Source organism: Salvia miltiorrhiza, chromosome 1 (genome assembly GCF_028751815.1).
Source record: "Salvia miltiorrhiza cultivar Shanhuang (shh) chromosome 1, IMPLAD_Smil_shh, whole genome shotgun sequence".
Lineage (NCBI taxonomy): Eukaryota > Viridiplantae > Streptophyta > Magnoliopsida > Lamiales > Lamiaceae > Salvia > Salvia miltiorrhiza.
Window position 1 is genome coordinate 66,818,325 of NC_080387.1, and position 25,732 is coordinate 66,844,056.

A 25,732-nucleotide genomic window follows, 5' to 3' on the forward strand; every position below is an offset into this window, starting at 1 on the left:
TTTCCCCAGAGGTGGAGGGTTGACATGTTGATTCAGGGAGTGACCCCTTAACAACATCTTTTCCTCGAGCGTCCGGCTGTGAAGCCATTCTCTCAGGACTTGGGCTAGGGGTACTTGAATCCCCTGCTACAGGTAATCCGCCCTGTACGGAAAGCATTGCTTTAGCCCGATTTTCACGGACTGCGCGCAAGAGCGGCTTTTCAGTTGCTTCCTGAAGATTGAACATCTTCATGAAACAGACATCAATTTGGCTAGATACTTTGGCTTCATCAGCCGCTTGTATCTTTCCTGCTTGTTTAGTGTGTAGTACACACTTCTGCCATTCTTGTTGTAGCAGCTCTAAGCTTTCAAAGAGCTGCGCCTGTATTGCCTCGATGGCCTCCGCTTCAGGGAGCTCCATCCCTTGTAAGGAAATCTGCAAGAACATTCTGATCAGATTTCAAAACGACAATATCATAATCATAATATTGGCATTCTGCTTGCCATCTAATCAATCTAGCCTTTTCAGGTTTAGATTCAAACTTTTTTGTTAAGAAAGCTTTAACGTTAGTGTTATCAACTTTCAAAACGAATTTTTTAGCCAGTAAGAAAAGCGGCCATTTTTTAAACGCCTTTCGCACTGCAAAGAATTCTTTCTCGTTGATGTGCCATCGCACAGCCTCGTCGTCGGAGAAAAGACCGCTACAGTATCTGCAAGGTTCTTCTCCATATGGGGTGATCTTTGTAAGCACTGCTGCCCACCAGAAATCACTCGCATCCGTGTAGAGGACCAAATCATCCTCGTCTTGTGGTATTGAAAGTTTTGGGAGATTCTTGCAAATCTCTTTCAACTTCTTCATACCCTCTCGATGTTCTTCCTTCCAGATGAATGGAACATCTTTCTTTAGTAATGGACTAAAGATTTTCCTGTACTCCGCAAGATTTTTGATGAACATTCCTGCAAAGTTAACGACTCCGAGAAAGCTTTGGAGCTGCTTCTTTTCCTTGAGATCTTCTGGAAAATTCTGGACTTTTTCCACAATGTGATCTTGTAGAATGATTCCAGATTCATCGATCTCGATCCCCAAAAACTCCATCTTCTGGGTGGCTATGACTGCCTTCTTTTCTGACAGCACTAGTCCTTCTTGTTGGCAAACATCTGCAAAGATCTCCAGATGCCTGACATGTTCATGAATGTTTTTTGATGCAATGAGGATGTCATCAATATAAACAAACATAAACGAAGAATAATCTTTGAAGAGATTATCCATTTTCCTTTGGAATATCTGAGGCGCGTTGGCTAACCCCATTGGCATGACATTCCAGACATAATGTCCCTGTGGAGTTGAGAAGGCTGTGAACTTCTTACTCCCTTCCTCCATGCGAATCTGGTAGAAACCTGACTTGCAATCGAACTTTGAGAATACCCTTGCACTTCTGATGCAGTTAATTAGGTGTTCTCTACTTGGGATGAAATATCCGTCAAACTCAAGAATGTCATTAATCCCTTTGTAATTAATGACCAATCTTGGCTTTCCTCGCTTGATCTCCCCATGATTTCTTACCAGAAATCCAGGACTGCTGTAGGGTGATCTTCCATCTTCGATAAGTTTTAAATCAAGGTGTTCCTTGATTATACTCATCATATCCTGTTGATCTTGAGGGTTCATCAGGATAGGCTTGTATCTAACGAACTCATGCTCCTTTCCAGTTTTGACTTTCAAAGTTGCTCTGAGCTGGTTCTTGTCCCACCATGCCAAAGGATCCTCGTGATAACACCTTTGGATTCTTCTTTTGACGTCGGCTAGGGACACCTGTTCGTCTTCCTTGATATCTTTGTGTGATATCAGGGATACTTTGAGGATTTGTATTTCCTCTTCAGAGAGATCTGGAAATCCCTCAGTTCTGCATTTGAGCAAAACTTCGCCGAATCTCCTTTGATCCTTCATTTGAGGTCGCCGGAGTCTACCATCATCACCACGCTTGCTGCGGAACTTGATTGGCATTGAACGATGAAAAGCTCCTTGGAGCCTTTGCACAATGATTTTGTGGTCGCAATTGGTTGTGAACACAAGCCTCCTGGCCTCATTGTCTTGTATAAATCTCTTGAAGCTTTGCAGAAAATTATTTCCCAATAATATATCCGCTCCGGTATCATGGAAATAAATTGGTGGAGTTTTGACCTTGTACCAAGGTGTCTGCCCTGCTCCTCCGATTAATATTTCCGTCTGTTTTACTCCTTTTGATAGAAGTAAAATCTTTTTGGAGAAATCCCTTCCTGTAATTCGAGGTAGATCTTCTTCCACTTCTGCCGGGAAGACTCCTCGTTTCGCTGTACAGATTCCTGCTCCCGAGTCCATATAAGCAGCAAAATATTCTGCTTTGAATTTCTCGTATAACATCCCAACAGAGATGTATATTGAGAATGGACTTGTCATTAGATCATCAATCTTTGACGCCCGATTGTGATCTCCATTCGTCCTGATTTCCATGACCATGGTTTATATTTGTCAAGGAAATCTCGTCCTAAGATCAGGACATCTGCTTCTTGTCCGGCTTGGCCTTCGGTCTGGATTTCAAAACCTCCAACTTCCAGAGTTCCGATATATCGGTTGTCGCCTGGATTTGCCAGATAATACAACGAACTGCAAGGAAACTGGTTTTCCTTGTTGGTTGTATTAATTCTTGTGGAAACCTGTCTCCATCCTTCGGGACATTTGAGCTTCACCCTTATGTCCGGAACTGGGGTTTCCTGGATCGCCATTCTCTCGTATGACTGAGAGAAACTTCTTGTAATAGGCCCTGATGTTAGCCTATTTCCTTGGAATGATAGCCTTGGTGCTCCCAGTCTGAGACTCTGGGTATGGCTAAGCACCGGTTTGTCTCCCACATCGATGTCGATTTCCCTGACTTGGGGAATTTCCACTCGGTTTGGAAGGGCTGCCTTGGCTACTTCTTTGAATATTTCTGGAATTTCAATAAATTCTTTTCCCAGAAATAACTCCGTATGATGGGAATTTGATAGGGCATACGAGACTTGATACGTCAGTGAGTATGGCCTATTTCCATCTGCCATGTACTCCTTCTTTTTGTAGTCCTGATAGAGAGTCAGGGCTCGGCTGAAGGATGAATCCTGTAGATTATAAGCGATCTGTGGGTAGAACTCGGTTATAATCTTTTTGGCATAGAGATTGCCTGAAAAAGCTCCAATAACTGATTCTCTGGCATCTCTGACCCTTTTATCGCAAAGTGCGACATCAATCGGTTGATCTGTCCCTGGGAAAAGGGAAGATTTGAGTACCAATTGAATTGCTCCAATGTGAATCCATTTCATCGTACTTGCGACTTCTGGCTTCATTTTCTTGAGATCCTGCCTAATATCTTCGGCCGGAACCAGCTGTATTTCCACCTGGTTGCTTGTGATCTCAATTGGAAGCGCCGTTTCTTGGCTGGTGACGCCAAAATAGACATGATGCTTCCTCTTGGTTGGAATCAAGCTATTAAGAACTCGATTCAATCTTCCATTAGAAAACCCTTGGTAGGTTTGAACCTCTTCGGTTTCCTTCTTGAGTTTTTTCACGAGCTGCTTCACCACTTCCTTTTGTGGAATCAGAAAATGACTGGAAAAACCATTCTGATCCTCCTTCTGTGTGTGGTGGACCTCGTGCTCCTCTTTAGTCTGACTCGTTTCCGGTTGATCCATCGGTCATTTCCGAATCCTCAGAACTAAAGATCTCTTCTTGCTCATATATACTCTCATCAGAGGATATATCTTCAAACTGATACACGGGTATCAATTTTTGGTAGAAAATAGCGTCTTCGATATCCGGTGTGGATTCGAATCTTCTCATCTCCCTTTTCTCGTTGTCTGGGCAATTAGTTGAAATATGCCCCTTTGCTCCGCACGTCCAGCAGTTGCAATCTCTGAAACTTTCATTTGCTTTGGTCTGGGTGCGCCTGAAAGTTTTTCTCGCCGGGATTCTCTTTTGATTTGAGAATCGGTTTCTTGATGGTCCGCTCCGTTGGCCTGACTTGTAAGAGCGTGCCTTCTGTCTGGTCCACATAGTTCTTGGCTTCCAAGAGTTCCTTCTGGACTTTCTTTCATAGGGTTGGTACCTATGTTTCTTTCTGCTCCTTCTTTGATATAGCAACTCAGCACCGATCTCTGTTGGAAGATCAATATTGTCGCACATCAATGGAGATTTCTTGTTGAGCTTCCTCAATCTCTTGAGATTTCTTAGGTCCGCCGCCTTCTGGCACCATTCGGACAGCTTCTTGTGAACATATGACATCCTTCTTGATGCACTATCAAGTGGATATTCTCCTGGTGACACGTATTCGTTGATGAGCATCTCCCTCCATGGACTTGGGAACTTTGTGAAAAAGAGGTCCTTGGCGGTTTGATCATCAACTACCCCCATATGAACATATAGGGTATAAAGACGTAGAAATTCATCAAGAGCTTTTGGCTCTAGCACCACTAATCTTAGATTGTAGAGTGCCTGATGATATTTCTTGCGTTTCTCCTCTGCAGATCCCTCGAAAAAACCCATTCCCAAGAAATGGATTTTTATCTGTTTAGTAGCCTCCTTAATGATTTCATAAGGTTTTGTGCTATTAAACAGTTCTTCCCTTGCTGAGATTTCGATTTTATCCCAGTATTGTTTTGCCATTCCTGCCAGACTTGCTTCGAAGATTTTGGCAAATTCCTTTTTATCGTACTCAATGGTGGTGACTACGATATTCAATGCTGAAGCCCATTCGTCGATGAGATCCTCCCAATCTTTGAAACTGGCTTCGTCGAGGTTGAGAATCAATCCATATGGATGGATTGGTTCAAGTGTGGCCTTCCCTACAGGAGTATCCCGCATCTGTGGCCTGCGTCTCTTGGTTCGTTGGTAGTGGCTTGCATCGTCTGAAGCTCCACCCTTTTTTGACGAACTTTCTTCTTGAGGCTCGGGTTTGGGCATCTCATCTCCTTGGTTCATCTTTAGATCAACCATATTGAGGTTAGCAAAAGATTCTGCTAACTCCTGTAGATCTTCTAATCCGATTCTGTCAAGGCTATTCATGATATTTGCCTTTCATGATTCGGATTATATCCTTCGGCTGCAACTCCTTGGGTGCTGCATCAAATATAGGGGAATTCGTCGGGTCGTTGGACCATTGCTTCCGAATTTTCCCGGAACATGGTTTTCGCCTTTCGATTTCCTTCATCCTTTTCTGGATATCACGCAAGAGGGTTAATATTTCCTCTTGTTTGAGTGATATTCTGCTCAGCTCCATCGGTAGATCGTACAGCTTGACGCCATAATATTCCACCGTCTTTTGGATCTCCCGTAAATTGACGTTGTCGGAAGAGCTTGGTTCGATCTTTTGGTAGCCTGGAAAGGCTACACTCGCCTTGTCTTTTGGTTCCATCAATCGTGCGACTGATGGGCCTTGTCTCTGGTTTGTTCAATCGCCGTTCTGATCCCGACGATTCCCATGAGAGTCTCATGGTATGATTGGATACCCGTGATGATATCACGAATAATTTCTGCATCTTCTCCTCGCCTAATATTCGTCACGAGGGCTCGATTATTCCAGTTGAGATCGTCTATAAGACGAGTAGTTTCTCTCTCCAAATCTTGAAGAGATTTCCTGTACACAATACATCTCGGACATTCGTCCGGATCCATATTTTCTAATGGAGTCTCCTCCCACATAGGTTAATTATAAAATAAATTAAAAATAATATAATTCCTCTATAAAAACCTGGCTCTGATACCATTTTAAACAAGGATCTTTTAAACTGTTTTTTGCTTAAAAGTACGTGGCGTTGTCTCACAGTCCAGACCCAGTTTACCGAAGTAACCTATCGGGCACGAGGAAAGTTTCCAGCCGATATACCATTTAAGCCCAATTTTAAACATAATTTAGGTATAAATTGTCTTTTTGTCTAAAATCAAAATTTTTAGGGGTCAAAGTGCAATAAATTTTATAATGGGGTAATTTTCGAATATCCATACTTTGGGCATGGGAAATTCCAGAAACTTTTGAAAGTTTATGTATTATGGGGCAAAATCTAAAGTTGGTGTTATAAACTAGAATTTAGTCATAGTTTGTGTATTTAGGGGCAATAACCCCTAAAATTCATCATATTTTTACAATTCGTGATTCTTATAATATGGGCCACATAGCTAGCCCTACCCTATTTGAACACATATACCTTTATGCTCAGCTCAATTGGCTACCTACCGTACCCTATTTGAACACGTACATATTTATGCTGAACAAATGATCAAATACAGCTCAAACTTGAGACCATTGTAGTATATATACAAATAAGGTTGAACAGGCTAGACATCATGATAATAATTAAGTAATTAATACAATTATAAAACAGTTAGTAAAATTATTACATTACATAAATATATATCGACCTTCCTCCTCTGATGCCTCCGATGCGTTTTATCCGAATATCTGATTATTCGTTTTGTTTAGACACTACTAAACATATACTTTGAATACTTTTAATATGGATTTCTAAACTTGTAGACGTATTTTGTTATTTTTATACATTTTAAAATTTAGGTGCTATTGATATCGTTTAATTTCTTATATATCATCTACCGTTGTTATATTGTTATGAAAAACAGGATAAAAATAAAAAAATTTAAAAAATAAAATATAATAACGATCGAAAAAACAGTCGTTGATATTTCAAGAATATCGGACACCCTCAATAAATTAATGACCGAATAAACGGTCGTTAGCTAACGATCGTCTTGTGAAACGGTCGTTAAGTATCAATGACCGTACAGTTCAGTCGTTATCTAACGACCGTTTATTCGGTCGTTAACTTTTCGGGAATGTCGTAATTACCCGACCAAACCAAATGTTTAAAGATCGAATTTCGGTCGTTAAATTTTAAAAAAATGGTCGTTGAGCTCCTAAACGACGACGCAAACGGCGACCATCAGAAATGGTCATTATTTCGGTCGTTAAGGAGTTTAGCGACTGTTTTCCGGGGAACAACGACTGAAATTACGGTCGTTAGAGCTGCAATTTCTTGTCGTATTATAAATCCATGGACAAAATTGGGGCAAACAAAACAAACTTCAAGAAAAAGTGCACACATATATATCGATATAAAACACATGCCTATATAAGTCCTAACATACAGCCCTTTAAAAAGAAAATCTGCTAATTAAACATATATATACTAAAGCAAAGCGAAGATTATGAATAACACCCCTCACCCAACCAATATAATTTGTGGTCTTTGAAAAGGAAAACAAAATAGGCCTAACCTAAATATGTATATATATTATTATGGCTCCCACAAATTCAAGGCATATGGAGTACTATTATTTCACAAGATTATTTTGAGAAGACCTCGTAAATTCCTGACAAGCTGCTCCATGCTCATGCTGTCTTCTTCGTCATTTTTCTGCAGGAAATTAAACAAGAATTAATCCATATATGTATGGTAAAACACAAACACATGCATGTACGTATATGTATGTATGATATTGTAGTACCTGGGCTAGAGCTATTAGTGTTATGCTGAGAGAAGAATCTCCATAAGTCATGAGGCTGCTGTTAACAATAGAAAATTGCAGATTCTCAATTTCACCAACAATTTTCTCAAACACCCCTCTCCCTCTCTTACAGTGAATACTTATGAGCATCTCTTTATCATAGAATCTTGCCCTAATTAGGGGGAAGTCATCTTCGTCTTCGTCGTCTTTGTTGATGGTGAACACCACTGATTCCATGCTTCTCTTCCTAGCTTTCTCCTCGAGCCCCTTTACTTTCTCCTCCAGCAGCTTCATGTACTCAATCGCATCTTCCAGAATAGAAGCCTTGTCCATCTGTGTGTATATATATTATTGATTGAAATATATAATTAGATTAATTAAATTAGTGACACATACCTTCTTGAGTCCAGGGACTAGAGCAGACAAGGCTGCAAACCTCTTGCCGATCTTCTCTCTCCTCTTTCTCTCTGCTAAAGAATGGTCGGCAAGCTTGTTGTGACTGTGATGCTGGTGGAAAGGGATTGGCTTAGACGCGACCAACGCTTCATCTTTGGGGTTCATCCAAACTACTCCATCACAAGTTGGAATAACGTCAAACTGAAGAGTGGTTGCAGGCATGTGTGAACTCGTCCTGAACTGCTTCATTAATGGCCTGTCATCATATTCACATGCTTGCTCAAAGTTGTGACTCAAACCTTCATAAAATGAAGACTGGAAATCTACAGGTAAAGGATCGTTCACATGTTGATTAACCTGCAATTTTTGAGACGATTAACTATAGTTAATTAGCTAGTAAATATAAGCTGTAATTAGAATTTCTAAATATTGAGCAGTTATTACATGTACTTGCAAAAAAAGTCTTACCAAATCAGCTAAATTTCTGAAGCCTGAAATCTCCATTATCCAAGTCTAGTTGTATATCAAAAAAATCCCTGCATCAAATCATATTGTAAACATCAGATTATTGTGTACAAGTTCTTAGATAAATTCAATTTGGATTTATGGTATTCCTTGAAGCATAAGCCGCTGCACTATTTTCCCCTCGTGGAATTAATTTCAGTTACTTAATTATCTTGTTTTTGCAATATTAATAAGAGAAAAGTTTGACAAAAATGATCATCAATGGTCCAAGAAAATTGTAGTTGTATAATTTAACTATTTTTATTGCAAAGTCTATCCATGGAACTTGCTCATGATGTCACTGCACCACTAAACGTGAATGTTTTCTTAGTATTATATATGTGCACCTGAATAAATTAATATGTGTATTAATTAATACTATCTTAGCTTCAATAGGCAGGGTGTAAAGCAACAGCAAACTAAAGAAGTAAAGGTTTCTTGCAACGATTAATAAAGAATATTTTATATTCTTTGAAATTTGAAGAGGCGCGGCTGGAAACTGATCTTCCACCAAAAGTGGATACCGAAATCTTGATGGGTCATTGGGCATATGTTTCAACATCTAATTTCTTGATTTAAAAATAAAATATGGCTGGATTTTTTTTTAACAAAGTGACAACTTTAATTAGTCCGTATGTGACAGCAATAGATAGTAATATATATGAGAGGTGAAAAGATAAATTGATCACACATATCAAACAAGTTCAAAATTAATTAATTCATCAAAGTAAATGATCTATTAGTTAGGATTATTATTTTATCAATCTATCCTATCACTCAAAGTAAATACTCCTAAAAGAACAAGCTAATATATGTAAAATATTTCATAGTTTGAACTATAATATGAATCATTAATCATATCATGATTTATGATTGTCATAAAAAGAAGCATTATTCTAATACGTAAAACGTATTGTGTAAAATAAGCATTAGGTTACGTTTACTTTGATAGATAAATTTATCATGAGAAAATGATGGATAATAAAAAATTTATGTTATCCATCCTTGAAGTGAAAATAAGTAAGGAAAAATGATGAACTTTTCTTTTGTATAAAATATGAGAAAAGAAAAAATGCATTTAAAGGCATAATTTTTTTATTATCCATTATTTTCTCATGATAAATTTATCCATCAAAGTAAACGCATCCTTACAGTATAATCAAAATGATTAAAAATATAGTGCTTCTATATATATATATATATATTATAGAATCATGCTTTAATTTTTTTTCATCATGAGCTGATCAGTGGTCAAAGTTAATTCCTAATTCTCATATACTAGGGATTAATTGATTATCAATATTTGTGCTGATTACTTTGATAATTTGGTTTTGCTTTGAAATAATATATTATGCGTATATATTTTCTTATATATAGAGCAAAACGTATGTATTATAGCAATTGTATCTTCGCACGTATGGGAAAGGGAAATCATATAGTATCTAATTAGGAACAAATCGAATAGACAGACCGAAACATCAACAAGCGCAAGCAACTGGCAATATTCAATTAATAATTATATTCGATCTGCACAATTAATTCTTTAACATGTAGATTATTCGATCTGATCTGATAATTATATTACTTTATGGAATGAATACAAAGAAATGTGTGATTGGAGATCAAATTAATTTAGGTACCAGATATTATCACTTATCCACGAACAACTTTTTAATGTACAATACGTATAAAATGATTATGTGTAGCTTTTTTTTAGTTGGGAATTATACGTCTAATGAGTCTAGACTGCAAGTTTGAACCCAACCTTGTATCCAACTCAAGAGATTCATTTACCCGAAATCTTGGACGCATCGTACATATGGGAAGCATCATAAAATAGGAATATACATAATATAAATAAATCAACAACAAACTAGTTTATCTCCTGACATCATATTCGAATATTATTGCACCGACAATGTAAATAGCTCTCATACATATAACTGGTAACTACCTTTGCAGAGAAGCCAAAATAAAATGAAAAAAGAACTAGATTATTTTCTTGCATAACAATAGTTAGCAAAATATTTATTCATTCGATCGCTCTTCATAAGTGAAAGACTCATTGAGCTAATGCTGTAAAGGAAAAATGAGAAGAAAAAGTGTTCATCATTTGCTGTTGTCAGCTGTTTCTATCTCACAACTGGCGTTGTGAGTTCAAGCTGGAATTAATAAGTGATTTGTTAACTCCACTTGGAACTCATTTCTCCCCTTCCCCAATTAGAGTAACTCTGATTCTCTCGATTTTCATGCGAGAGTAACAACCTGAAGATACTCGAATATCGTGGTGAAGGGAAGTTTCAGCAAAGTGCCACTGCTCGTTGCCTGAAAAACAGAGTCTCAATGTTGATCGATCAAGTCACAAGACGAGCACAAAGACTTCACTAAAAACAGTGATGATCATACCGCATGGCTGTTACTGATAGAAACAATGATCACACGGTTAATCAGAGGGCTTGTGTGGTACGCGTGATTAAGATATATAATATACTTATGACACTCTAATATCTTGTTTGGCACAAAATACACACAATCCTTTATAAGAAAAAACCCAAAAATATAATTCAGATTTGTGTGATTTTGCATACCAACTTCCAGGTAGTAGTAGTACAAAACACAGTTATTATATCAAAAGACATCTCAATCAAATATATCATGCCTTACCAAGCGAGCCCTAAAATTACTTCGAGCAAATTGAGCATTAACATCAAGAGAACATATGTTTATGTAAAGAAACAGCAATATCCTTGAGCATTGCCTATGTCATAGGATGCGTCTCTACTATCAATACAGGAAGTCAGAAACTTGAGCAGAAAATACAATATAGACAGGAATAGGAGTGGTGATGAAATGAACCTGTCATATTGGATTCATTAGTAACTTCTAAACATTCGAGCAATTGATTATTTGGAAGAGATCTGCAAAATGGCTGGTAGGTTCCTCTGCACACGCATTCATTCCAACAGTGTTGTCAATGCCAATAACTAATGTCATCGTGACTAGCTGAAGTGATGTAGATAGTTGAAGTGTCGTAGACATCCAACACATCGTTTAATAGTTCATGTGGCCACGTGGACATTTCACGCGTCCAGTTTAGCATTGATTTGATTTGGGGGCAACTGACAACACTGTAAAAAATCAGTACAATTGAAAGTTTATGTACTTGAAGTGAGAATCTTTAGTTTATATACAAAATTAGAATTAAGTAAAAGTGAGTGTATTTAGACACAGTTACCCTTTTTCTGTGATTTAAATAACTTACTTGCCTGAAAATGAATTCTTCAGTTTTTCTTTTGATTTCTGCAACATCCTTCAGAGGAGAGGATGAGTCGAAGAAAGACTTGATATCATCATTAGATGTTTCTTCAAAATCCCCCAAACCATTTGATGCATCCTTGGAAAAGTTTGCTAGCTAAAAAAACAAACAAAACAACCAACAATAGTTCGACACAATTTACATTTTAATGAAGCCACATCTGAAATTACCAATATACTGTATTTACACTACATTTTTCGACACAATTTACCAAGTGATAATCTGGCACTCCTACAAGCTGAAAACATGAGCCATTTCCTATAGTTGCAAGAATAGTTAGCAACAATCCCTCCAATAATAGTTCTTCACTAGCTACCAAAACACATTTTTTTATTTCTATCAGCATAAATCAAGGAGGATAAAGCAAGATCTGTCAACGGGACTCAATCTAATTACATAAATCAAATCTTATTTGAGAGTTGGCACATTTACTTGAAATTAATGTGTGAGAATGCAAGAAGCAGAAGAAGTTCCAAACCAGTGCTCAGCGTGTTCTTCCCCCATAGAATCCGGAACGGATGAAGCTCAGATAGTTTCCAAATGCTGATCCAATTGCTATTGTAGGCTAGTTCCACTGCAGATACATATAATGCAAGTATTATAACTTGAGCTTGAATCCTAAGTAGAGAGTAACTTGAGCTTGAATCCTAAGTGGAGAGAGAGGAGGGGGAGAGAGAGAGACAACTGACTCCATGGTGAGCGGCGGCGCGGGATTGACGGCATATGGGCGGTTCTGGACCAGGCGGCGGTTTCGCATCGACGGCAAGGAGAAGATTGCGGAGATCGACGGCGGAAAGAAGATTATGGAGATCGACGGCGTGGCTCGGAGCGGGGCGGCGGTTCTGGAATGACGGCGGGGAGAAGAAGCGGGGTTCGACGGCGTGGCTCCGGGTGGGGGCGGAGGTTCTGTTTTGCGTTGATAAAACTAGAGTTCTGATGTTGGAGAAAAAGCAGTTATGGCTTGATTAGTACATCTCCGTTCCAAACATTTACTATTTAAAATTTATTATTTAATAAATTTAATTAAAAAATTAAATTATATTTTACGATGTTTTAACGATGACAATTTAATTTAATAAATATATTAAAAATATATGTTGTGTTCGATAACTATTAACTACTCAACAATGAAAAGGATATTTAACGACATAATAAAAAAAATACATTCTTTATCAATGACACGCTAATGATGCAAAATTTTAAAAAATATAAATAAATAAAAATCTGTGATATAACATCGTTGACGTGTGCATCGATAACATTGAAAACGTAATCGTTAATTTTCGTAGCGAATAGAGACTTTTCTTGCAGTGTAGTTTCTTAATTTATTTAATTTGGAACTCATAGGCTATTATTTTTATTTTGACAAAAAAGGCTATTATTTACTATTAATTTTCTAGCTTATCCCAATCCTCCCTCAAAACAATAGTAGTACAAATTAGTGTACAAATACTCCATCAAGTAACTTTGCTGGATGGGTGCGAATTGAATTTTCAACCCTCAATATAAAATTATAAATTTTACAGTAAAACTCCCTAAAAATATTCAATCTTCTAATAATGGGCCTTGTATGATTATCTATTCTCTAATGTATTGGGCTTCTTCACGACTTCCTTGATGCTCATTATGATTATATTTTGAGAGCAACATGTAAATTGTTCACAACTTCCTTGATGCTCATACAGTACTCTTTCCCCATCTGCAAGATTAATTAAACAAGTACATATATATGTTTGATCAGAAATGAATACTTTTGAATGGAAGCTAGCTAGAGAAATATTGAATTAAAAACAAGCCAAATACGTAACAAAATAAATAATAGTATATGTATACCTCGGCAATGATTGTGATGTTGAGTTCAGAATCTCCAAAATGCACAACACTGCAGCTAACAATTGATAAATGGAGATTATCAATTATACCAACAATATTTTCCAACACCCCTTTTCTTCTCTCACAGTCAATACTGAACAGCACCTCACAGTTACAGGTTTTTGCCTTAATTAGTGGCAGTGCCAATGACTCAGTATCTACAGATAATAAGCTCTGATTTGAACACGATGCGACGTCGTCGCAGCTCTTGATGGTAATTTTCTTCTCAAGAGTTTCCACTTTTTTTTGGAGTTGTAAAATGTAACTGATAGCCTCTTCAAGAATGGAAGCCTTGTTCCTCTGTAATAGACAGAATGATTTATAAAATAATTAATTAATTAACTCTAGATCATGGATAAGACTTAATTATATATATGCATGATGAAGGAAAGGCAACGAAATTAGTAGTAACATGCCTTTTTCAATGCAGGGAGTAGAGTAGACAGTGCTGCAAATCTGCGGGTTAACTTCTCTCTCCTATTTCTCTCAGCTAAATTACGGTCTATTGATGAATTGAGTAGTGTACAATTTGTGTTCCCAAATGGGGAAGCTCTGAGCTGCTTCAAAGGCCTACTCTCCTCCTGATCACAATCCCCATCTACTCCCCAACTCCAATATTGCTGCAGCTGAATTAACACAATTAACTTTAGTTTAACTTTATATATATAAATTCACGAGTTGTTTCATCGGATATATTTAACGTGTGTGTGTGTGTGAGAGAGAGAGAGAGAGTAGTGGACGCAGAAATTAAGTAGTATTACCAAATCAGCTGAGCTATTGAAGCCTGCTGAGATCTCCATTAACCAAGAATTAATAGATATATGAAATTACCTGCATCTGCATGCATGGATTCAGAATATATATATATATGAGATTTGTGCTGCAGTGTGTGTGTATATATATTAATTAATATAAATATATCATATATGTATAGTGTACCTAGCTAATTAATAACCGAACCATGCATGTATGTATCTGAGAATGAAGAACAACGCTAGCAGTATATACGTTTTTGTGTCACGGAATTAAGTTCCAAGTTTCTTGATTAGCATGGATTTATAAGGCCAACAAACGGATTTGATGCTGCTTACTTTATTGACAAAGTCTCCTTCGACAAATTTTTAAGGTAAAAATATATTCATCATGAATCTCAGGTGTTGACTTGAATATTACCTAATATTATAGTGACATTTCAGTGGGCTGCTTTTGAAACATGTTATGGAAAATTAAACATTAAATTAACATTTGATACAATGAATTGGGACTGACTTCTATTGTTTATATTCGAAGTTTCTAATCTTTAGTTAGGGTGAAGTGTATAATGTATAAGCAAATGTGAAGTGTTCTAGATGGTTTATTGGATAACGTGGCACTAAAGTTCGAACTAGTTTCTAATAATAATTTTTTTTAATCTATAGCTACCCAAATTCTTTAAATGCATGTATGTGTATGTACTGCATCTATATTGATCTATTGATTGAGCGATACCGACCACTTTTACATAAATCTGCACTTTTATATATATTAATATACGAATAGTATGTACTCCTCGTCACATTAGAACGTGCTGTTACAAATCAAAATTTTATCATTAAATCGATAGATCAGTCGTTAAAATAGGGAAAATCGGTGTCAGGTTTACTACATTGAAAGTTTTTCTAACAATGAAAATTTTCGTCATTAATTTTTTATTTTTGTTTTTTATTTTATTTTTCAACCTTATAAATCCTTTTTTAAATATTTTATTTATTTAATTTTCTTTTCTACAATATCTAAAAAAGTACCAATTTGTTCATGGTGATCCAATCAAATTAACAAGAAAATCAAGCACAGAAAGTCGCAATATATGAATACAAAGAAAATATATATCAATACAATGATCAATAAATAGAATAGAAGAATAAAAAATCACAATATATGAATAAATAATACGAAGATCAATATAAAGAATAGGAATTCACAATATATATGAATACAATTAATATGAATCAATGAATACAAAGCATCCAGAACAAAGTACAAAGGTTAAGTCTTTGATGATAGCAATTTTTTTCGTCATTAAGGCCGAGATTTTGATGGCGATAATTTTTTCCATTGTTAAATTTGGTTTCTTATAGTGACCATATATTATATAATCGGAATATGAAAGGTCATGCTTTCGTAATCAATATATTATATATAAGAAACATAACGTCACACAAAATCCACATCGTTAAGTAACATGTAAAGTAGTATAAACATATTCAATGGTTTATCTTAATTTGTGAGACTGGGGTGGTTGCACTAAAATCAACCGAGTCAACGGTAAGAATATTTCGAACTATATATATATATTTCTCTTTACGAGGATTATGTTTCATTTTTTTGAACTCCTAACTTTGTCGTTTGTAACAATTATTAAATATTTTTACACGTTAGAATTATAATGAAATGAAAAAAAGAGCAATAGATTTTCAATATGCACATTTTGAAGTGGAAATTCTTCGATAGATAATCTTATTTACAAATATTTTATTAGGTTTTATAAGCATATAGAGGTAATGTAATACTTCATTCGTCCCACGAATCTTGACACGTTTGGTTTTGGCACGGGAATTAAGGAATTGTAGATTAGTATTTTAAGTGTGTAGTTAATAAAGTGATAAAGTAGGAGAGAGAAGGTAATAAAAGTGATAAAGTAGGAGAGTGAATGTAATAATTATTACCTTATTTAGAAATGTATCAAGATTCGTGGGACGGTTCAAAAAAGAATACGTGTCATGATTCGTGGGAAGGAGGAAGAGTACTAATATACTGAAATTATTAATTAAGTCTCGGTTTTACAATATTATTATATATTTGAGGGAAAATTGCACCTAAATACACAAACTTTGCCAAAAATCCAAATTTAACGCAAACTTAGGATTTTATATTTTAATACACCAATTTAAGAAGTTGTTCAATTTTGACACATTTTTCAATTCCGACGACCGGCATTCTGACGTGGACGCTGGAATGCCACATCATCACCACGTCACACACACATACACTCCACTCTCTCTCTCTCACACCCCACTCTCTCTCTCTCTCTATACACGTCACCTTCCCCCCTCCCCATCCCCCCGTCGGACCCTCCCCCTCCCCAGAACCGCATCGCACCGCCGCCGCCGCCGAGCCCAGCCTCCCGCCGTCAGCCACTTCCCCCTCCCCAGAACCGCGTCGCACTGCCGCCGTCGAGCCCCACAGGGCCTCAGCCGCAAACCCTCCCTCCCCCCGTCGGACCCTCCCCCTCCCCAGAACCGTGTCGCACCCGCCGCCACTTCCCCCACCACCCGCAGCCCAAAATCGACTCCGCTCTCTCTGACCTCCGACATCAACAGCAGATCCTCGCTGCCTCCGTGCCTGTACTCCCTCGATCCTGAGTCACGCCGCCGCCGCTGCTCACGGCCAAGCACAAACCTTAGATCTGCAAATCTGTGCAAACAAAAAAAAACGATGGTGGTGGAGATTTGGTGACGGTGGATATGGCATTTTTGGTGCTTATGGTGGAGGTGAAGGAAAACGGTGGTTGTGGGAAATCCGGTTGGTTTGGTTGGTGGAGGTGGCGGGTGCGCCGCGGTTCTGGGGAGGGGGAAGTGGCTGACGGCGGGAGGGAGGGTTTGTGGCTATGGGGCTCGACGGCGGTGGTGCGACGCGGTTCTGGGGAGGGGGAAGTGGCTGACGGCGGGAGGCTGGGCTCGGCGGCGGTGGTGCGACGTGGTTCTGGGGAGGGGGAGGGAGGAGGTGACGTGCAGAGAGTGAGAGAGAGTGGGTGTGTGACGTGGCTGCGACATTGGCATTCCGGCGTCCACGTCAGAATGCCGGTCGCCGGAATTGAAAAATGTGTCAAAATTGAACAACTTCTTAAATTGGTGTATTAAAATGTAAAATCCTAAGTTTGCGTTAAATTTGGATTTTTGGCAAAATTTGTGTATTTAGGTGCAATTTTCCCTATATTTGAACCCTACCATCATCCTTGTATTACGCGCTTAATTAAAAGGTTCAATTGTAGTCAAAAGACATAAAGAAAAACACAAGGAACTTCTAAGAAACTATACATATATTGGAATTACAATGTGAAATATAAATAAAGAAGATAAGAATATAACGAAATAAATTGAATTAAAATTTCAAAAATAAATTAAACTTGTAAAACAAGCGCAATGCAAAAAGTCGAATTGAAAAGTTTTTTATTCGCAAAATGAGATATGCTCCGATAGTGTTCATGGCTTGATGTATCGTCTCCAAAAATAAAACGAATTTATATCGTAAGTAGCAGCACATGCTCAAAGGTCATCTTCTTTCTCTTATATTTGAGGAAGGTTATGTAATTCTTCCAATTTGGAGAGAGTTTTCGTTCGCCGCTGCAACGGTGAAAGAATCAGATACGACTGTATGCTATGACATCATATACAATGAGTTGGAACTCTTGTTCTACGATCTTTTTCAATATACTTGATGTTTGATATAAATGAACGGGCTTTATGACTATTTTTTATGACGTACAATGTGGGTCATTCAAAATGAAGACGAAAAATGAAGTGATGAACATAGTTGTTTTGAGTTTTTAGGAAAACTTTTATATAAGCTCAAAAACTTGTAAACAAATCAAATTCTTTGCAAATTATTCGAAGCTCGATTCAAAAATAGCTTGTTCATGCTCGTTTAGTAAAATTTTATAAACAAATAAATCAAGCCTAAGCTTGATAGTATTTGGTCTCGTTAGCTCATGAATAAGTTCGTTAACTGATTTAATTTGAAAATATAAATTATTATCATGTACAATTTATATTTACATATATTATAATTAGTCATAATTGTATTAAGTATCTAAATAATTCTAATTGTTCGAAGAAAAAAATTACTCCCCCCGTCCCGATTATCCTAAGACAAAAATTTTGGGCATGAAATTTAAGAAATTGATATTTTGTGTGTCAAGTATGGTAGGTGGTGAAAAAATGAAAAAGTGAATAATAGAAAAAAAAATGCCAAATAATAAAATATTTCAAGATAGGTGGAACGCTAAAAAAAAATTGTCTCAATATAAGTGGGACGAAGGGAGTAATATATTATGTTACTGTGAATGACATAATTTTTTTTCAAAAGAAAATTAATATTTTGAATATATATTTAAAAAGTTCGATTAGCCTCATGAGCCTCAAAATATTTGGTAAACAAAGTTTGTGATTTGACTCGATAATAAATGAACCAAATTTGAGCATTACGGTGTTCCATACCGAATTGCAACTTGCAAGTGTAGACCAAATTGGTTTTAAAATATGAGTTTATATAAATTTTAGGGGATACTAACAAACATATGGTTTCGTGGTGTAGTTGGTTATCACGTCAGTCTAACACACTGAAGGTCTCCGGTTCGAGTCCGGGCGAAGCCATTTAAATTTTTAATTTACTTTTCGTTGCAACTTCCAATACGACGTCGTATTTCTCACATCAGCCCAAATTGAAGCGAGCGACCAATTTCCCGCGCCAAAGAAACGACCACGTTAAACGTAACAAACTCAGCCAATCATATTACTCCTTTTATCACTCTCTCAATTCCTATTGGCTGACCACATCCACGTCATCCAGTTTGCCCCATGGCCCCGGTTAATGGGCCAGTTTAAAACGTTGCAAACTAGATTTCATTTTTCTCCTGAACAAATCAAATACAGAAATTTGTAATCAACAGCTCCTTGATTTTCTGCTCAGAATCTCCCTTCTTTCCTCACCCATCAATGGATTCAGAGCGGCCATCTCCGGTCATCGCTGCCGCCTTCTGTTTGCTTCTGGTCGGAACTCAAATTTCTAAATCGTCCGCTTTGGTTGCCGCCCCAGATTCCAATCCTCCCTATCCAAAAGCTATTTCCGTAAGTTCTAATTCCATTTACTTTTCCAAGACCTTTTCATTTCACTTTTGATGTTGTTGTTGCTGCATAAACACTTTTTAGCATGTGATTTTTTCATAGGGTGTCTTTTGTGTGTTTCTACGTTTCTGCGAGCTGTCTTAGGATGTGTTTGGTTGATGAATTGACATGAATTACGAGTTTCTTATTCAATCTAGGGTTCTCTTTTGATAAAATCAAATTGATCGAGCTTTATGGTTGTTCATAATAGGATTTGAAAGAAGCGATTGTGAAGGGATTAGGGCTCCAAGCTGATGATTTTAAGATATCCGGATTCGATTTGAGGGATGCTCTGGTGGGGAGATCAGTAGCATATGAATTCGACGTGGAGATTGAGAATAAAGTTCTTCCCTTGAAGCTCTTGGAGGATGTCAACAGATGGGAGTACGTAGATTTACCCATTTTCCAAATGGAAAATTCGGCTAGGCCGGGAGAGGAAAATGTGCTGTTGGAGAGACGAAAGGTTGATGATCAGATGCCCGTGCTTGCGCCGTTCCAGTTGGCAGGTCCGATGGAACTGTGGATTCAGGATGCCAAGGACATGAGGATATCGTTGCCTGTAATAGAAATTGAGTTTTGTTGAATATTTCTCCTTTTTATCTTTAGTTGGTTGCTGATTTTGTTTGATGTTCGTGCAGCACGACGTGGATGCTGGTGTGCTTAAGAAGGTGATCCTAGCAGATGGTGCTGTTGTTACAGTTAAGGGGGCTAGATCAGTTAGCCTGCGCCATCCGGTTGAGCTTCCACTTCCACTGAATGTTACAAACAACGGTTTTGCCACAGGCCTCATATCTTTGGCAGAGCGCTTCCAAGATGCTGCACGCTCCCAAGAAGATGGTCCTCTCCTTTCCCTTCGTATAGTTGGCCCCACATCGCTCACATCCCCTGCCCCATCATCACCCTCTTCCAGCAACCGCCTCAAGCTCAAGCGCCTTGCGCCTGGCCTGGTGGAGCTGTCCTCTGCTTCAAAGAAGAGAGACGTGGGAAGTGATGCCATATCTGCCCTTGATCTCCAAGGAGACGCCACGGCCCTTCTTGCACCCGACCATTTTAGCACACTGTGGCCCGTTGTGTCCATCAACGGCTCAAACTCCAACTTGCTTGGTTTTGAGGCACTGTTATCGTCTCTGCTGGGTCCCAGAGCGAACAAGGAGGGGTCTTTCAAGCTGTTGAAGGCGGATGTGTCTGCTCAGACTTTTGTGAAGATAGGTTTTGAAGTCGAGAAGAGGCTGAAAGAGGGCGATGTGGCTGGCATCCCTGAATGGAGGACGAAGCCTTCGACTGTGAGGATGCACTTTGAGGTGCTGGCCAAGGTTGATGGGAACAGGATTGTCCCGGAGAGGGTGGTGCAGGTTAATCCTTTGATAGCAGAGGATTCTGTGGCGCAGAGCGCGCTCTTGGGCAACATTACTATGTCGAAGATGCCTATAGTCCACCAGCCTCCAAATCCATTTATGTTGTGAACTATTGTGGAGGATCTTGATGTAATGGAGGAGGATGAGGAAAGTGTAAGATATTGTAGACATTTTTGTTCCTTTTATATGTAGTATAGCCAATATAGTTACACCATACACCATACACCAAAAAGCCATGAGTGATGTGGTTCATGAATTCGTATAAGCGAATATAGTTGTCTCATTCACTTCTATTGTATTATAACACAGATAAAATTTACTGATAACACAGAGAAAGAAACTGCACAAGGAAACATCTTAAAACTTTTATCAGGCAGCAAACTTAAAAATAGCCTTAAAAAGGGGGATTCTTGATGCTATTATTATCATAGGATATCATTTTTTGATGAAGGAAACTCCCTTTTGAATGCTTACTGCCAGTTCTTTCTTTGCTTTCTCCAATCCAACCCTGTCCATATTTATCCAGCAATCAGTTTTTACCATGCCAGTAACAGTAACTTTCATGTCACAAACACTCTTACCTCTCATACTCATTCAGAGGCCCTAGCTGGTACACCTCTTCAGCTCCTCCACGTCCAAGTCGCACCTTAGTTGCAAAGAACGGGAGGTCTGTAACCTGCAAACCGATCATTGAGAGGCGCATGTCAGCAAAATGTTTCAGAAAGTGGATCTCACCGAAGCTCGATAGAGGTACCTGTGAAGCTACAAAAGCACATTCAACAATGCCCGCATCTCCTCTTAGGCCACGAAGGCATGCATCTGCAAATTTCACTGCTGCATATGCCTACAAATTTTAACTCATGTGTGATGTTAGTTACCTGCTTCTTCTTCTTCTTTTAGAATGGTAAGCATTGAACCAAAATCATTACCATTGACAGAGTTGCTGAGCCTGCACCAGCTTTTGCCTGCAATGATAATTGCATCAAGAATCTGAGTAGCTTGTTTTCTTCTACTTATTCAAGAAACACAGCAATCAGCTTTACCTGAACAACTTCAGTCCCACCATCTTGAATGCGCTTTGTTAAGTATTCCGTTTCCTCCGGTGTGAAAGAGCAAGGAGGTTTCACCTACAGACAACGATTTCAAGATAACTTGCTAAGCAAATCTATGTTGAGGTGCAACTAAAATAAGATAGAAACAACAAGCTCTATGCTACCTGTGAGAGAAGGGGCAGAATTGTGACTCCTGCATGCCCACCAACAACAGGAACACTAACTTCTCTAGGATCAAGTCCCAAAACTTCAGCCTAGATCAATTTCAGTACAAATATAGATTCAAAATTTGGTTGGCAATGAATCTCAAGAATCGAGCTTAGACATGAAAAAACACATACCACGAACGTGTTGGCTCGAACAACATCAAGCATAGTGACTCCCAAGAGCTTCTTTGGGTCATATATGCCGGCATTCTTGAAGACTTCAGCAGCGATGGGCACGGTGGAGTTGACGGGATTGCTGATCAAGTTAACAACGGCGTTAGGACAGCTCTTGGCAATCCCTTGGCAGAGTGTCCTAACAATGCCGGCATTGATGTTGAAGAGATCATCTCTAGTCATCCCTGGCTTCCTGGGAACTCCCGCAGGTATGATCACAAGATCCATCCCTTCGAGCGCGCTCTCCAGCTGCGGCTGCCCGAGAAACCCCCTCACAACTGCACCAGTGTCCATGTGGCTGATATCGGCAGTGACGCCGGGGGCGTTGACGACGTCGTATAGGTGCAAAACTGAGACTAATGGGTTCATCTTCATTAGCATGGAGAGGGGCTGCCCGATGCCTCCGGCGGCGCCCAATATGGCCACTTTGAAGCCGGGGGCGCCGCCTTTGGCCCTGCACTCCGCCGCCCTTAGCATGGGATCCATCTGTGCAAACATAAACAGCTAAACTTGAGCTTCGAAATCACACCACTTTTTTACTAGTTTAATTGATTACCTGTGGATTTGAAGGATGGAGGTGAGCCGAAATTCGGGAGATGCGGTGGTTGGCCTCCATGTTTTGTGGTGAGATTATTTTGAGTTATGGAAAGGGATATTGTTTGAAAGAGTGTGAAGTTATAAGGTTAAGGTGCGGAATATGAATGGAAATGGAATTTTCAGTGAGGCTTTATCTGTGTATCCAGTGTCTGTGGCTCTCAAAATTGGGTATTTGATTGGCTCTTCTTCTCCCATTTGTTTGTATTTCATAGGAAAACAGGCCTCCTTTCTGATGTCAGACCTTTGTCACAAAGCTAAACGCACAAAAACTGTGTCAAAAATTAAAAATTCTAAATTATTTTGGGTGGCACTTCTTTTTTATCTAGAAAAATTCGAATACATTAGCAATTTTCTATTTATGTTTTAGTTATTAAGTTAAATGTTATCCATGTACAATCTCATTCACACCTCTATCTAGTCATGATTTTACTGCACAATCGTAGGTTGAAAACCTCAGTCGCTCAATTTTGTGAGGACTCATATCATCACCGTCCATACCTATTTACAAAAGTAGCATCATTAACACTACCAATTTATCGTATTAATTGTTTACGCTTTGTGTGGTGTGTGCGACTGTATCCCAACTAAACTCAAATATCTTTACAATCTCTGTATCTATATGTATTATAGTATATACTCCCTCTGTCCCACTCCAATAGACTCATTTTCCTTTTTAGGTAAAAAAAAGTTGTACTACTTAATTGGTGTGGACCACACCACTTTATTATCACTTTCCTCTTAATCTTTGTGTCCAAAAGAAGTGAGCCTATTGAAGTGGGACGGATGGAGTATTAAAGAAGAGCTTGAAATTGTAATTACTTGTTTATTTATTTTAATTGAGTTCGGAGCCTCCAAGAAGTGAGGAATACCACCACTAAGTTGGTGATGCTACGTTGCCCCTGATTGTATAGTGAGCAATGTTTTGCTCAGAGCACTGCCAAAAATGCATCACTAAATTGATACACAACAAGAATTTGGTCGACATTTCAATGTTGAAACTCAAAACATGGATAACATTGAAACTCTGCTTTGAAGTTTTAATTTGTGTGTTGGTCTAGCTATAGGTGAGTGGTTAATGCCCAAAGCTTGAGGTCCTGGATTCGAGTCCACCGTCGTGCCATCTTTAAATTTCTTTATTTACTTGCATAATTTATCCAAAAAAAAAGACAAGTGACAATGAAATACATATCCAACATCAAAGGTGGGTGGTATTTAGTAATACCAAGAACACAACTCACTACATTAGCCCTTCCGTGCCTGGCCGCGAGGTGCAGGATATTACAGCCATCCCTGTCGAGCACCTCCGGTGGATCGGGCAAGTCTTCAAAGAGAAGCTTGACCACATCAACATGGCCTTCATTTGATGCCACAAGAATGGGGAATGAACCACTTTTATCCCTCTGAATTGCCATTTCAGGGAAGTGGCCAATTCGCGCCTTCCAAATAGCCAGAATCGGCTGCGTAGTGAAGAGGATTTCTGCGTTGATCGTATCTTAGTTGGAAGAGACTCGGGTTCATGACAAACAAAACATCTTGAATGATCAACAAAATTTCAGCCAATAACCTAGATTTTATGCATACATACCTCTGTGTCTCCCTTGGATTGCTGCTTCAATGGGAGGTTTCTTCTTCAACAGCCAGTATGTGTATTTATTAGAAATAAGTTGAAATATTAAATTTTAAAAAATAAAAAATAGAGTTAATACTTTTTTGAGATAGGATTATACCAAACAATATGTGGCTCAAATAGCAAAATTGAGCACCAAAAACTCTATCTTTTTAGGTTGTACTAGTATTTTATTTGGATATTGAATGTTGAATTATAATTCAACTGTAAGTTTGTAACATACAATATGTATCTTGTATCTAAAAAAATGAAAGATTATAAAAGTTGGCTTCATATTGAGAAGCAGCTTCCTACTTTTTCATATGTTTTACTTTGTGCGGGAACCTCTCTTGATTAATTTCAAACGCATGCCTTGACCAACTGCAACTGTATTTTGCAACATCAATTTTCCATTTTGCACAATCCATCCAACAATACATTGTTGAGTTCATCTAAGTAAGAGATTAATCTTATAAACTTTACCTATCAAGATTAATCCTCTAAAATAAATACACCCGTAAGCTTCTAAAAAGCTTTCAACACTCAACAAATCTATTTTTACTAAATAATCCATGCTTCGTGTTATTATAAATACAAAGCTTTAGGTATTTTCTACTATGGCATCAACTAATTATTTTGCTTTATCTATCCCCTCGCAAATACTCCCTCTTATGGGTGTGGTTAAACAAAACAGGTACCGCTTACCAAAATTTCTTTTTTTAGGTATACTTTCTCTTTTGTGTTATTTCACCTCTTGCTTGTTTCCGCTGAAAAAAGATGAAATTTTTTATGATAGTTAATATATTGTTTAAATAAAAGTAGTTGACTGTACTCTGAATGACAAATGATTCGATTCTAAAAAGTATTAATAATGATAATTAATTATATTATAAATAAAAAATGAAAAAAGGATGACAGTTCAAAGAAAGTAAATTTATTAAAGATAATTATTTATACCTCTAAAAAAAAGATAATTATTTATATTATGGATGAAAACGAAGGATTAATACTCCCTCCGTCCCAAACGAAATGTCCTATTTCTTTTCGGCACGGAGATTAAGAAATGTGTATAAAGTAGATAAAGTGGGTTGATGGAAATTATTTAAATATTAAGTATAGAGAGAGTGTATTGCCAAAAAAGGAAACAGTACATTTCGTTTGGGACAGCCCAAATAGGAAAACAGGACATTTCGTTTGGGACGGAGAGAGTACATATCTATCCACGAGC

General features: G+C 38.0%; 5 protein-coding genes and 1 non-coding gene across 25 annotated transcripts; 2 read left to right on the forward strand and 4 right to left on the reverse strand.

The window, feature by feature from the left end:
• Positions 1 to 7,081: 7,081 nt before the first annotated feature.
• Positions 7,082 to 8,620, reverse strand: LOC131005208 (transcription factor bHLH25-like). Its single transcript, XM_057932045.1, has 4 exons — positions 8,370 to 8,620; positions 7,902 to 8,258; positions 7,506 to 7,838; positions 7,082 to 7,414 (listed from the first exon to the last, which is right to left on the reverse strand). Exons 1-4 carry the CDS (start codon positions 8,403 to 8,405, stop codon positions 7,337 to 7,339), a joined length of 804 nt encoding a protein of 267 aa, XP_057788028.1. The 5' UTR covers positions 8,406 to 8,620; the 3' UTR covers positions 7,082 to 7,336.
• Positions 8,621 to 10,282: 1,662 nt separating this feature from the next.
• On the reverse strand, positions 10,283 to 12,702 carry LOC131005209 (uncharacterized). Of its 19 annotated transcripts, none has more exons than XR_009095220.1 (6): positions 12,411 to 12,702; positions 12,200 to 12,295; positions 11,933 to 11,979; positions 11,672 to 11,817; positions 11,262 to 11,533; positions 10,283 to 10,730 (listed from the first exon to the last, which is right to left on the reverse strand). XR_009095220.1 is itself a non-coding variant. In XM_057932046.1 (5 exons), exons 1-5 carry the CDS (start codon positions 12,442 to 12,444, stop codon positions 11,377 to 11,379), a joined length of 534 nt encoding a protein of 177 aa, XP_057788029.1. In that variant the 5' UTR covers positions 12,445 to 12,702; the 3' UTR covers positions 11,014 to 11,376. The 19 variants fall into 19 exon arrangements, 2 of the variants coding, with proteins under 2 accessions (XP_057788029.1, XP_057788030.1); XR_009095219.1 differs by having other exon boundaries at positions 11,262 to 11,524; positions 11,933 to 12,033; XR_009095217.1 differs by having other exon boundaries at positions 11,933 to 12,033.
• A 319-nt stretch (positions 12,703 to 13,021) lies between these two features.
• On the reverse strand, positions 13,022 to 14,666 carry LOC131005211 (transcription factor bHLH19-like). 2 transcript variants are annotated; one of them, XM_057932050.1, is made up of 5 exons: positions 14,533 to 14,666; positions 14,355 to 14,430; positions 14,010 to 14,213; positions 13,555 to 13,893; positions 13,022 to 13,420 (listed from the first exon to the last, which is right to left on the reverse strand). In XM_057932050.1, exons 2-5 carry the CDS (start codon positions 14,391 to 14,393, stop codon positions 13,352 to 13,354), a joined length of 651 nt encoding a protein of 216 aa, XP_057788033.1. In that variant the 5' UTR covers positions 14,394 to 14,430; positions 14,533 to 14,666; the 3' UTR covers positions 13,022 to 13,351. The 2 variants fall into 2 exon arrangements, with proteins under 2 accessions (XP_057788033.1, XP_057788032.1); XM_057932049.1 differs by having other exon boundaries at positions 14,010 to 14,219.
• Positions 14,667 to 18,930: 4,264 nt separating this feature from the next.
• TRNAV-AAC (transfer RNA valine (anticodon AAC)) lies at positions 18,931 to 19,004 on the forward strand. The gene has a single exon. It is a non-coding gene; the product is annotated as a tRNA-Val (tRNA).
• A 244-nt stretch (positions 19,005 to 19,248) lies between these two features.
• Positions 19,249 to 21,162, forward strand: LOC131005212 (protein TUNICAMYCIN INDUCED 1-like). The gene is made up of 3 exons (XM_057932051.1): positions 19,249 to 19,478; positions 19,726 to 20,073; positions 20,153 to 21,162. The coding sequence occupies exons 1-3, from the start codon at positions 19,347 to 19,349 to the stop codon at positions 20,975 to 20,977; spliced, it is 1,305 nt and encodes a 434-aa protein (XP_057788034.1). The 5' UTR covers positions 19,249 to 19,346; the 3' UTR covers positions 20,978 to 21,162.
• Positions 21,132 to 23,216, reverse strand: LOC131005213 (malate dehydrogenase, glyoxysomal-like). The gene is made up of 8 exons (XM_057932052.1): positions 22,858 to 23,216; positions 22,263 to 22,787; positions 22,086 to 22,175; positions 21,913 to 21,996; positions 21,799 to 21,834; positions 21,624 to 21,713; positions 21,451 to 21,545; positions 21,132 to 21,377 (listed from the first exon to the last, which is right to left on the reverse strand). The coding sequence occupies exons 1-8, from the start codon at positions 22,915 to 22,917 to the stop codon at positions 21,305 to 21,307; spliced, it is 1,053 nt and encodes a 350-aa protein (XP_057788035.1). The 5' UTR covers positions 22,918 to 23,216; the 3' UTR covers positions 21,132 to 21,304.
• Between the last annotated feature and the right edge of the window lie 2,516 nt (positions 23,217 to 25,732).